Below are 13569 nucleotides of genomic sequence, written 5' to 3' on the forward strand. Positions count from 1 at the left end.
AGGACACAGTAAGAAGGGGGCTGTCTGCAAGCCAGGAAGAAAGTTTTCACCAGGAACGGAATCTGCTGGCACCTTGATCTTGGACTTCCCAGCCTCCAGAACTGTGAGACATAAATGTCTGTGAGACATAAATGGTACTTGTTATAGCAGTCCGAGCCAACAAAACAACCACCTACTCCAATTAACGAATCTCTCTTTTAAATTCCAATTCTAGAGATTTGTTGATTGCAAAGTGGAACGCTTCCTAGAATGGAGCTTCATGTCTATAGCTGCATTCTTAGAACATGACAGATAAGATAAATATTACATCTCTACCTTTCATGGCAACTTCCTCCTTCACTGGATGGAGCAATAACTTTGAAAGAAAAAAAGCTAAATACCGCTGTGGAAGCAGTCAGGTTTCTCACTATCATTAAATATATAAATTGTTATTAAGCCTGTAGCAATACACTTGGGTTTTTCCCACTAAATTCTCATTTTCCAAGACCTCATCAATCTTGCATATGACAAGAATAAAAAATCAGTTCTTAAAGAAACGAACTTAAGGTAAAGTTAAGTTGGCTATACCCATGCTACCCACTATAAAGGATAAATCCCAGAAGATAAATTTTGTTGTAGAATTTGGTATTAGTGCAACGAATTTTTCATTATATTTTTCAATAAATGAAATACCACCTCAGATTCAAAAATTGCTTTTGTTACAGAGAGTTTCATTGTGATGTTGAAGTTTCGATGTGATGTTAATGTTGACAAGTATTGTGTTTGTTCATGAACAAGAAAGACAAAATTATAAGTCTGAAGACCAAAAAATCAATGGAAAACAGTTATATATAAAATAAAAAGCTCAATGTTTGTATCTGTTTTAGAGTATGAATGAATATTTAAAGGTATTCACATATACATATGTGTCTCAGATACCAAAGCCTCCAGTTTACATGGGTTGGGCAAGTATAAATGTCCACAGTAGCATTGCTGGACATTGATAACTGACTTCTCTGTGTGTCCAGCAAATACTGCATGTATAATTAATGAGATAATTGCCTGGCATTGTCTCTTTACTCTATTTCTTCTTATCCAATTCCCTGAAGTCACTACAAATACCTTGTGAAAGAAAATGGAAAACTAATAAGAAAGCATTCAAATTGTTTCTCTGTTCCTTCTCTTTTGTTCTCAGGAATCTTGTTTTTTAGTGTCTTTGTGTGGTTGCTTGGTTGGTTTGGTTTTCTCTGAGTTAGAGCTTGATCTGATAAATGTTAAAGAAAAAGACCATAACTGTTCCCATGAGCACATATTTCCTGACTGATCATTTGTCTCAAGGCTTCTTCCTGTGCTAATGCTTTGAGATAATCCGCCATTTCATCTGGCAGTGGCCATCACACAGAGCATCGTATTCTCAAGTTCAATGAACTTGATTTGATCTCTCTCTTCTCTCTCTAAACTTCCCTCCTTTGGAGGAACAGAAGCTCAAAAAAGGGCAGTGATATGTTATTTCACAGTAATTTAGTGGTAAGACTTGGACTAGAACCCAAGGCCTCAGCATGTCCCCCACTGTGACAGTCCATCCCTCTGTAACTCACGTCTCTTTAAACTGCACTTACTTGAGCCCTGAAGAAATCGTCAGACTTCTAGGACGTGCCAAGAGACATGCACATTCAGCAAGCTAAGAGACTGTACATTCCCTTTGATAAACCAGGCTAAGATGACATCTTAGACAAATATTATAACGCTGGATTCCAGTATTAGTTACAAAGTTGTATCAGGGAGAGTGCTGGTATTGCCCCAGCACAGGCTCATGAATGGATAAGAATGCCTATTGAAGCTAATACATCTTGTTTCTCATTATACCTAAGGTCATATATCCTAGAACCTGGGCATTTTGCTAGAAAAGAGAGAGCCAAGACGGCAGAGTATTCCTGGATTTCCCTCACTCAATCTGAAAGAGCTCCTCTAGAACTTTTTGAAAATCAAAGAAAACTATTTTCTTCTTCAAGTTTCAGGAAAAAATATTTTTAAGCCTCCTAACTTTGTTCTAAGGTAATACATTTTTGTTCATTTAAACGTATCAATATTTTCTAACACAGCTTAATTCATTGAATACCTGTGGAAGAAAATACTCTTTTTTATCCAGGAACTACTAAGAAAGTAGTGAAATTTCAACTCTCTGTAATTATTATTACACCATCAGATGTCCCATTTGATGTCATTGTTTTTATTCCACTCCAGGAAGATGGTCGCTAAAGAGTAGGAATTCAGGGACTCTGCTCTTAACTATGTCTCTGGACTAGCTCCCTTTATCTACCTGGAGACTTTCACGGGCATGGATAAAGAGTGTCTCTTCCAAAGTCAAGACAAGCATAAAGCCTCTTTGTGCTCCCAGTAAAGACACTAAAGGAGCTGTCTTGGTCAGTTTGGGCTGCCATAACATGTTACCATAGACCGGGTGACTTAACAATGGACGTTTATCTCTCATAGCTCTGGAGGCTGGGAAGTCCAAGATCAAGGTGCTGGCAGATCTGGTGTCTGGTGAGAGTCTGCTTCCTGGTTTGCAGATGGCTGTCTTCTCGTTGTATCCTCACATGGCAGAGAGCAGAGAGAGGCAAGCTCTCTCATGTCGCTTCTTATAAGGGCCCCACCCTCATGATCTAATTATCTCCCAAAGGCCCCATCCCCAAAAACCATCACATTGAGGATTAGGGTTTCAACATATGAATTTTGGAAAGACACAAACATACAGTCCATAAGAGATACAGAACAAGTCTTTTGTGCTATTTCTCATGATCAGAATAACCTATATTTTCTCTTGGATTTCGTTTGGAATTGGATTCCAATCCTGGGATTGGATTTTAATCCTAGTTTCCATTAAGGACACATGGTTGTAGTAGTTCTAGATGAAGCATTTGAAAAATCAGTACAACTTGTTTATCAACACATCCTTCCCAAATATTCTATCTCCTGTGATAGTTTTGTTCTCTCAGGGTAGTGTTTCCAGAAAACAATCATGTGTTACATTTGTACGGTACTTTAAGGCTTACAAAATCCCTTTGTATTCATTCCTAATTTGATTTGAAATGCTGGATGTGCAGTATGGCATTTAGGAAAACAAAACAAAACCAATGTACTGGAATCTACCACCATCTCTGTCCCTGCTATCTGAAGATGAACAAATGGCTTCATCTGGCTGACCCTCAGTTGCCTTCTGAGGATTTAGCTCAGATATTCCCTAAGATTTTTTCCAGTTATAAAATTCCCAACAACCCTGGAAGGTAGGCAAACATTATCATCCTCATTTTATAGATTAGAAAACATGTTCACGTGGGTGAAAGGGCTTACCCAAGGCTCCTTATTGAATAAGCACCTAAGTTTTCTCTCCCAGTGCTAAACTTTTGCATTACATCCAGCTTTTCTCTTCTAGTGTAAATAAGATCATATTGCGCCCCTGATTAATGCTTTCCAATGGTTTCCCTTTTCACATAGAATACAATCTGAAATCCTCACTATGTATTACAGGGTCTTACACGATCTATCCCGTGCCAACCATTTATTCACTCACTAGGTTCCAGTCTTCCCCTAGATTTTCACATGACTGTCATTCAGGCCTAGGCCTCGACTCAAATGTTACCTGCTCGGAGAGGCCTTCCTTAATTGGCCAATCTAAAATAATACCTACATTCACTATTAGAGCATACTGTTTCATTTTGTTCAAAGCACATATCGTCATATTTGTTTGTTTACTTGTTTGTTGTCTTTCTCTCCTCTTACTAAAATGCAAGTACTGGGGCTGGCCCCACGGCTTAGTGGTTAAGTTCGCATACTCCGCTACTGGCGGCCCAGGTTCGGATCCCAGGCACACACCGACGCACCGCTTCTCCAGCCATGCTGAGGCCGCGTCCCACATACAGCAAGTAGAAGGATGTGCAACTGTGACGTACAACTATCTACTGGCGCTTTGGGGGAAGAAAAAAAAAGGAGGAGGATTGGCAATAGAGGTTAGCTCAGAGCCGGTCTGCCTCAGCAAAAAGAGGAGGATTAGCACGGATGTTAGCTCAGGGCTGATCTTCCTCACAATAAATAAATAAATAAATAAATAAATAAATAAATAAATAAATAAATAAATAAAATACAAGTGCTATAATAGCAATAACTCTTGCTTACTACTGTATCCCCAGCACCTAGAAAAATATATGAAATTATGTTCAATAATATTTCTAGAATTAAAGAACATAGAGTTAAGTCTTATGCTGCAAGAGGCTAAATCCTTTTGAACACAAACTCTGCATTTTTTCCTTTACCCACACCAAGTACTTCACTGTGTAGGTTGTGGGTAGGGAGGTAGACCGAAGAGAAGAGGTAGGGTAAGATAGATGAATGACGCCCTAATTCAAGAGAGCTTGAAACCTTTCACACATTTCTTAACGAACTTACTTAAAAGGATTATTTAAATGAGGAAGAAATGAGTTTTTCCTCATTTCTCCAGTGAAATTATAAGAAAAATAGTCCATTTCTTTCTTCCTGTCATTTCAAGGGTATGAATGGCAGCTAATAAAGCACAGAAATGGATAAAGACTTGCTCAGAAACCTCAGTGAGAGGCTGAAGAGCTGGAATTAGAGAATGCCCACATGCAAACTCCAATGCTGCACTTACTGACTACAGTCAAGACCTGCACAATTCTAAGTTACATGATCAGGCCAGATTACTACTTACTGGGGAGGCTGGATAGTGAAAATCTTCCATGTCACTTTCGCTTGAAAATCTTCCATGTCACTTTCACTTGAAAATCTTCCGACTTGGAAGAAGCCTTTAAAATCAGATGCAATTACCTATGTTCTATATACTCACAGATAGTATGTGTGTCTGTGTGTGTGTGTGAGTGTAGAGCAGCATAAATGTATAAGGAAAGGTGTTAACTCAGAACTCTTCTCCTCCAGAGAGGGTGTGAACTAGAGCACTTAGGTGTTATGTCACCTTAGAGTTTGTAACATTTGGTTGTATTTTAGAGAGAAAAAATGCAAAATCTAAAAGCAAGATGAATATAGAAAACAAACAAATGAAATCAGGTACATTTTTTCTTTCCTTTTCCTTTTTTTTAAGGTCAATATTTATACCTTACACACACACACACACACACACACACGCATTTGCAGGTAATATTTTTAAATTGTAATTAAAATATTATTAAGGCATAGAAAATACTCCTTAAACTTCCAAAATCAACTTGGTTTATGTGATACATCCAAGGTAGTTCATGGAGGAAAACTCGTAATATGTCAAAGCTATGAAATTGGTTTATATCTTTTGATTTTGATTTGGTTATATCTTTTGATTTTCATATAAATATGCTTACAGCTGCATATAAATTGGAAATAAGTAAAATTTTGTCTAAGAATATGAAAGTAGTTAAGCAATAATAGAAAATAGAAAATTTTTAAAAAATTACCTAGAATAATTTTTCTTTTATAATTTTATTTATTTATTTTTTCCCCAAAGCCCCAGTAGATGGTTGTGTGTCATAGTTGCACATCCTTCTAGTTGCTGTATGTGGGACGTGGCCTCACCATGGCCGGAGAAGTGGTGCGTCGGTGCACACCCGGGATCTGAACCCAGGCCGCCAGCAGCGGAGCGCACACACTTAACCGCTAAGCCACGAGGCTGGCCCTAGAATAATTTAATGTTTGGGAAAAATAGGAATGAAAAAATGCTATGTGATAAAAGCAGCACACAAATACAGGCTGTCCTAAAAGCCTAAAAACATAGGATAAATGTATCTTTAAATACTATGTGTGTTATATTTTCAAATAATATTATTAATATCTTTTTCTTCAATCTCCAGACACCTTTTCAGGTGAAGTAGTTAAAGCAATGGATGTAGTTATTAATTTGAATAAAGTACACACTACAGAGCACCCATAAAGTCTAAAATCAATTAGAATCCATTGCTTTAAATTTAAAGGTATTTCACCTGAAAACATTTCTGGAGGTTGAATTAAAAACACATTGAGCATATTACTTGAAAATGTATCTAATATACTGTTTAAAAATAAGTTTATCCTATGTTTCCAAACTTTTCAGATACCCTGTAGTATGTAAACATTGATTAATATCATATACAGATATGTAGATACATTAAGAGATTTCAAAGAGAAATTTGATAGGCTACAAATTACTACAGTTTAATATTGATACAAATTTTCCTGATAATTTTGTGTATGTGTACAATACTAAAAGCAAATAAGACTTGCTTTGTAAATGAGAGCACTGTCTTTAAAAGATAGTGAAAAGCTGCCCATCAACAGATGAATGGATAAACAAAATGTGGTATATCCATACAATGGAATATTATTCAGCCATAAAAAGGAATGAAATTCTGATACATGCTACAGCACGGATAAAGCTTAAAAATATGCTAAGTGAAATAAGCCAGATACAAAAGGATGTAACAGTCAAATTCAGAGAGAGACAAAAGGTGGAACAGTAGTCACCAGGGACTAGGGAAAGGAGTGGAGGTGGGTTATTGTTTAGTGGATACAGAGTTTCATTTTGGGATGATGAAAATATTCTAGAGATGAATAGTGGTGATGATCTCAAAACAACGTGAATGTACTTAATGCCACTTAATTGTACACTTGAAAATGGCTAAAATGGTAAATTTTATGTTATGAATATTTTACCACAATTTTTTAAAAAGTTAAAGAAAGAAAAAGATAGTGAAAGATATCCTAACCTACCTCCCACACCTCTTTTGATGTGAAGGTTATACTGGCTGTTTGACCCGCTTATGAAGGAAGGGTGACAAAAGACACTCTACCAGACTACAAAGACCTCCAGAGGAAAATAATTCTCCTACCATCTACCCTGTGTTTCCAGACATTTGTTTCAATCTTCCGACAAATCACTTCAGATTTCCTCATAAGAGAAATACTCAATTCAACAAGTGAAATTTACTCTGTGATATATATTTTACTGAAATTTCATGTCTTAGGAGACAGAAGAGAAAAACAAAAGTTATTTTGACTTTTAGCTTTATTCTGAGTGACAAGGAGATTAGTTAAAGTGGAAAGAAGAAAAACTAAAATTAAGCGATTCCTACTATGTTAAAGGAACTTACACATAGATTTTCTTATTTAATATTCGTAATAATTGTGGAAAGTTTTTTCACCACTTTGTACATGAGGAAAATGAGAGTCAAAGAGGTTAAGAAAATTGCTGAAGTTCACATAGCTGGTAAGCAATATAGTAAATCCAAACTCAGGAGTGTCTGAAACTAAGCCCTTTTCATTACCTGATCCTACTTTAAAATATGAGGAAAAGTGGCCATGTTACCATGGTGTTTGCACTGCGGAATCCAAAGAGGGAAATCTTGGGTATAATTAGATGTAAACCCGAAATACAAGAAAAATCAATATCAAAAGTTCAAGGAGAAGACAAGGACTCCCCCATCAAGCCATGCTGTGGCAACATCTCACATACAAAATAGAGGAAGATGGGCACAGATGTTAGCTCAGGGCTAATCTTCCTCAGCAAAAAGAGGAATATTGGCAATGGATGTTAGCTCAGGGGCCACTCTTCCTCACCAAAAACAAAAAAAACAAATGCTAACATCTAAAACTGAACCTTGTGAACAAAAATAACAACAAAAATCAAGAATTTGAATATATCTAAAGATCTAAAGAACAACAAAGGGCAGATGCTATAATGTAAACAGAAAACAGGAAATAACAGAGCAATTCAATTTCTATTTTGTTTTTATTTTCTTAAAAATAAAATAAATCTTGGAGTCCAAGATAGAAAACAGAGACAAGTGAGCATCTCACTATTTTAAATATATTTAAATATATTAAATCCCAAAGGCCATAAAGTGTACATTCCAGATTTTCAAATTCAATTTCAATTCATACATATGGAAAAGTAAAGGCAATAGAAGACAATTAACAGGAAAAGTTATCTCATTTTTCAACGTGCACAAGATGGATTCTGGAAGCTGTCAAATACAATATTTCTGTAAATGACTTTAGAAGTGGGCTGAAGTGGAGCTTAAAATCTGGTTATGAAAAAGAAAGTCTGGCTCTGACAGATCTATAGTCTTGAATTCATTCATTAACTCTTCTGAATTTTATTCACTCCTCAGTGAAATGGAGATGTTGAGTTCTATTTTGTAGGCTATGCTGTTAAGATTAATATACATAAAATACCTGACACACAGCAGGTACTCAATACATGGTAGTTTCTATGATTATTATTATATACTTTGGTATAACTGATCTAAGATAGAGGTGGACTAGACATGTATCTTACTGAAAGACTATTTAACTACATGAGAGGGATACTCCTATAGCCTTGCAGCCTCCAGCATACACCAACCTAATTCCCTAGCAGTATTCTCCACCAGTGGCATGCCAGTTTGAAAAACTTCAGTTTGAATAGATCCATAGGCTCTTTTGGTAGCTGTTCAGACCTAAAGATCATACTAGGAATATCAAGCATATCTTAAAATAGTATACAAATCTTGCCTTGAGAATAAAAGAAGAACACCACCAGTACAAGAGGCTCAGCAGATCAGATATAAGTCAAGTTGGTTCTACAGAATCTGACAAAGGCTGAGAGCAAGAAAAAGAATTAGGCCAGAGAACCAAGCAAGATTCCCCAGGAATGTCAGAAGCAAAACTTATCTGTGGTAACCATTAAATCTATCAGCAATATTCTATCCTTTCCAGTCCTGACTTGAACTAAGGGACCTTAAGAGGAAATAAACAAGTTTTGGAAATGTAGCCAATCTAACTGTTCTGCTTACTCAATAGTAGCGACAGGACTCAGGGAAAGTAAAGAAAGAAAGGAAAGGAAAATTCTCTCTAATACTACTCCATTCCTCTGGGACACCTCAGAGAAACACAAATGTCCCCAATTCCCGGATATTCTGTGTCTTAGCCCTTTTCCTCCTCATCTCTGGATCACACCATGTAATTTATAGTAGCTGCTACACCACAGTCCTCTGCAGTGCTGTCTTGCCTTATGACTCACTACTCTGTTGATCAGTATTTGCTCAGCAATGTTTCAAGCTCTTCGCTCACTTCTGCTATTGACTTCAGTCAGCTCAAGTCCTCAGACACAGCTATAGCAGAATGTGAATGAGAGTTGCTGCAAAACCGTCCAGAAAGCAAGGTTATTATCAGCAGATGACATAAAACCAAGATTTCATATGTCTAATGAATAAACCCCAACACATTCTGCACCTACTTTAGGGACGGTCTAAAGGAAAAGTAAGTCACAGAGGTGGACTGATCTAGAGTTAGAGTCTATGCAGAATTTCAAAGGAATGAGTATTGCTTTTTCAGAAAACAAGAATCTAGATGCTTTAGTCTTTTCTTAAAATAGGGAGTTATAAAATTAAGGTTCTATATGTTCTCCTCAACTGCTTTAGAGTAATTATATCTCTAAATTTCCCCAAGGGATGTTAATTTGTTAGTTGTTGTTAGATGTTGATGTTAAGTTGAATTCTTAGTAAACTCTTTTCTGTGACTTGATTCTAATCAAAAAAGAATACATAAAGCAATATCAAAACACGAAAATCAGCATGAAATTGGCACTAAAAACCTAACTAGGATTTCTTATTTTCTTTGTATACATCGTTTACATTGACAAGTTAGAATTTGACTGATTTTTGTACCAGGTTACCTCAGGTTGTCAATTCCTTGTATTAACTTGAGATGCTGCAGGATTAACAAAGAGCTCTCCTCCAGGAGACTGCTGGGTGGACAGGAAGGATCTGAGAGCCCTGTGCGAAGGGAGCTCACCAGCAAGGAGTTTAGGATCTCTCTCTCTCTCTCTCTCTCTCTCTCTCTCACACACACACACACACACACACACATACAGAGTTTCCTCCTTCTTTCCCAACTTTCTGGAACTGTTTTCTCTTCATGCCCCCTCCTCCACCCCAATTGTTTCCTAGCCTGGAACTTAACTGGATTCCAATAAATGAAGGAAAAAGGAAAAAGATTAAAAGAAGGCATTTAATCCCTTGCGTGGTCTCTTTGTCACCAGGCTATCTCTCTTTCCCTCCCTCCCAAGTTCCACCAGCTCTTGTGTAAGAGTCTGCTACCTCCTTGTTGTTGGACACGTATGTTTCTGGATCTACTGCATCTTTTAATTAGACCCATATTTCTGGTCTAATTCCTCTCTGTAATGCTCACCTCCTTCTACCTCCAACACACACACATACACACATACATGCCTATGCAAACATCTAGGTTTACATTTTCTAAATGTTTGCATTTACCATTTCCTGGTTGTCTGTAAACATAAGGAGATGTGAGTCTCTGGATAAGCAGAGCTCCAGACTGGAATTCCAGTCCTTTTTCTCCACTGAGAAGTAGTAACAATGGTCACCATACTTCATCCAGAGGTCTGGGCAGCTAGGACAGCTGGCACAAATGGAGGGCTTGGAACCTAGAAAGGAAAAGTACCTGATTCACATCTTTATGGACTTCTCAGTCTTGGGGCTGAAATGGGAGCTAAAATGGAATATGGCTGTCCCAGCGTCTTCCCTGCCCCACCACCTCTCGGATCAAGGTTTAGAGAAATGCACAACAATGTGTCAGGAAGGGGAAATTTTCCCCCTTCTCTTCTTGGTTCTTTTGGCTGATTAAATCTAAATGACATAAGGCAGATTAACAGGAGAAAATCAAATTTAATTACATATGTACAGGAAATCCACATTATCATGAGAGATTCCAAAAACAGTCAGGCAAAATGAGGCATATTTATCATTCTAGACTAAGGAGAAGGGGAAGAGTCTGGGATTTCAAAGGGAAGGAAGGCAATTCACAGGAAGAATGAAAAGAGCAAATGTTCAGTAAATGAATGTTTGCTGGGCCATCAAAAAACAATGGGACACAGAGAGGACTTTGGTCAAAGAGGCCTTGCTAGGTTGCCCCGTCTACCACACTTAGTTCATGTTAAACTATAGTTATCTATGGTAATATCTCCCTTCCTGGAACAGGTCCTCTATCTAAAGTCTTTTAGGCAGTTAGGGGGAAATGCAAAGGTTCTTCCTGAGACTTCTGGGCCTTGATTGTTTTCAGGTCAAAATAATCTGCATGCCAGAGTGGCACATCTTGGGGCGATTCGTTCTGAACCCCTACTTATGCATGGCTTCAAATTAAATGCCCACACAATGTCCAACTCCATCAATACTACTATACATTTCACTCAGCAAGGATGTGACTATGACTGAAGGAGCAGGGAAGGAAATGGGTACAATCTTGCTGAGGACTGCAGAGAGAGTATATTGCTTATGCTAGGATTTTTACGCACATGTGGTATACATAACAGATAAAATAACTGTGCATGTGCAGGATATGCATCAGTGTACTTTTTATATGGGCTCAGTGCATACATTGTGTAACTGCATAATATACATTGCTTAAATCAGGCAGAATCCTTCAGAATGCCCAACCTCACCCTGACACCCCATAATAGTGCAGAAGAAAAGGACAGAAGCTAAAAACAGAAACTTAACTAGAAAGAAAGGTCGTTTGGGTTTTTTTTTTTAACCACAAATGTGATTGTGTATCATCATTGGAAATTGGACAAAAGACTTATACTTCAGCAGAAACAATGCACTTAGATATCAAAAAAAAGGATTTTCTGACAGAGAAGGGTATCAGATGCTAAAGTGAAAAGTGATACAATTCTCCTCACTGAGCTCTTTTAAATACAGAACATTCTCATTCCTTTAAAATGGTTGGATTATAGTTCTGCGAAAATGAAAGGGAATGGTTTACGCTTTCAAGGTAATTTCAACCAAGATTCTGTTTTTCTATTGATTTTCTACTTCCATGAAACATTTTTGTATAAACTCACCATAAGCACAATTCCACAATAGGAAAGTATGAGCCATTATATCAAGTGAGCACATGTGTAGATATATAATTGCAGAATAGATTGTATATCTATTCTAGATTTGGCAGTTAAAAATGGGGAAAGTAGTCCTTTTTACTGTAAAGATAAGACAACTTTTTTATGGGAAGGCCTGGCATGCGACCAATATAGGGTTCAGGAGACCAAGTTATAAAGTTGGCACCTTATCGATTTGTGCTTTTTCCACACAACTGTGATGTTACCCAGCCTGTATTAGAAATTACCAACTTCCCTAGAAGTCTCTTTCTGTCAAAAGTAGGACTTGGGTCTGAGGTAGAGGTCCTAGGGCTGAACCCTTAGAATCCTAATGAATAAAGTCTGTATAGCGTCTCACTAACAATCATCCTCAGATAACACAAACCTAAATTAGGACTCTGGATTGTGAAACAATACACTGAGGGCCCTCTGGATCATCATATTTAAGGACCTAGAAGAACTAAATCTAGAAATTCTCTAAATGGGAAAAAAAAAAACCCAGAATATGTTTAATTCAATTATATCTATTATGTGAAAAGCTAAACACAATTAATATTATAATCATAATTTGATTATCATGATAGATATGGTAGTGGGTAGAAAAATGTTTATGACACAACATGAAATTAAAAAGTAATATACAAAATTATGAGCACACTATGACCAGAACTACACCCAGACTTACTTAAAAAAAAAAAGAAAGGTAAGGGCCGGCCCCGTGGCGTAGTGGTTAAGTGTGCGCATTCTGCTGCTGGCAGCCCGGGTTTGGATCACGGGCACTCCCTGACACACCGCGTGTCAAGCCATGCTGTGGCGGCGTCCCACATAAAGTGGAGGAAGATGGGCCAGATATTAGTCCAGGGCCAGTCTTCCTCAGCAAAAAGAGGAGGATTGGCAGATGTTAGCTCAGGACTGATCTTCCTCGCAAAAAAGAAAAAAAAGAAAGAAAGGTGAGGGAGATTTTAGAGGACTTGATTGAAATTCTGTTAAAAGAATAAATACTTACACAAATGCATGTACCCAAAGACTAGGAGACTATACCCAGGAAATGTTGTGCACAAGTGGTGATTTATTTTGCTGGAATTATTTTTCATTTCTCAAATTTTCTGTTATGTTACGTTGCTTTTATAACACAAATTTTGGTTTCAGTTAGCACTTACCCTGGCACAGAATCCATTGGGATAGCAGCAAACTTGCTAGAATGGCACTCAGAAGCCCCAAAGCTACTGCCACATGGCAAGAGAGAGGGGACCTGGAAGAAGCTGCAAGAACAGAATTCAAAGCAAAATTCTGATCAGACTGAAAGCTGAAGGAAGAAAAGTCAGGGAAGGATATCTGGGATCTTGAAGCAGTTTGGCCTAGTGGGAACTGAACCGCGGCCCTGAAGACTCCACCCACATCTTCATCAAGGAATATACTATATTTATCAAGTTAAGGATACCTTTTTCCTTTGGAAATGTGGCTTATACAGTCTCACGCTTTAGTGGTGAGAATATAAATTGCTACAACCTCTTTGGAGGACAATTTGGCGATGTCTACCAAAATTGCAAAGGCATTTGCCCCTTGACTCAGCAATTTCTCTTTGAAAAATCTTCTACAGATATTCACATGTGCAAAATGTCGTATTTATAAGGCTATTCATGGCAACAATATTTGTAGGAGGAAAAGATTGAATTCAACTT

At 37.5% G+C, this 13569-nt stretch overlaps 1 protein-coding gene across 2 annotated transcripts in view; it reads right to left on the reverse strand.

Annotated features, from left to right (window-relative positions):
* Positions 1 to 13569, reverse strand: part of KLRG1 (killer cell lectin like receptor G1) — a 40165-nt gene that overhangs the window by 1916 nt on the left and 24680 nt on the right. For both annotated transcript variants that reach the window (XM_087442784.1, XM_004438646.3), the window contains 2 exons: positions 13048 to 13149; positions 10269 to 10438 (listed from right to left, as the gene is read on the reverse strand). In XM_087442784.1, the coding sequence (XP_087298910.1) occupies positions 10269 to 10438; positions 13048 to 13149 (272 nt within the window). The remainder of the gene's footprint in view (positions 1 to 10268; positions 10439 to 13047; positions 13150 to 13569) is intronic.

The sequence above is a fragment of the Ceratotherium simum genome, chromosome 17 (assembly GCF_057802395.1).
Source record: "Ceratotherium simum simum isolate JZ-2026a chromosome 17, ASM5780239v1, whole genome shotgun sequence".
NCBI classification, from domain to species: Eukaryota; Metazoa; Chordata; class Mammalia; order Perissodactyla; family Rhinocerotidae; genus Ceratotherium; species Ceratotherium simum.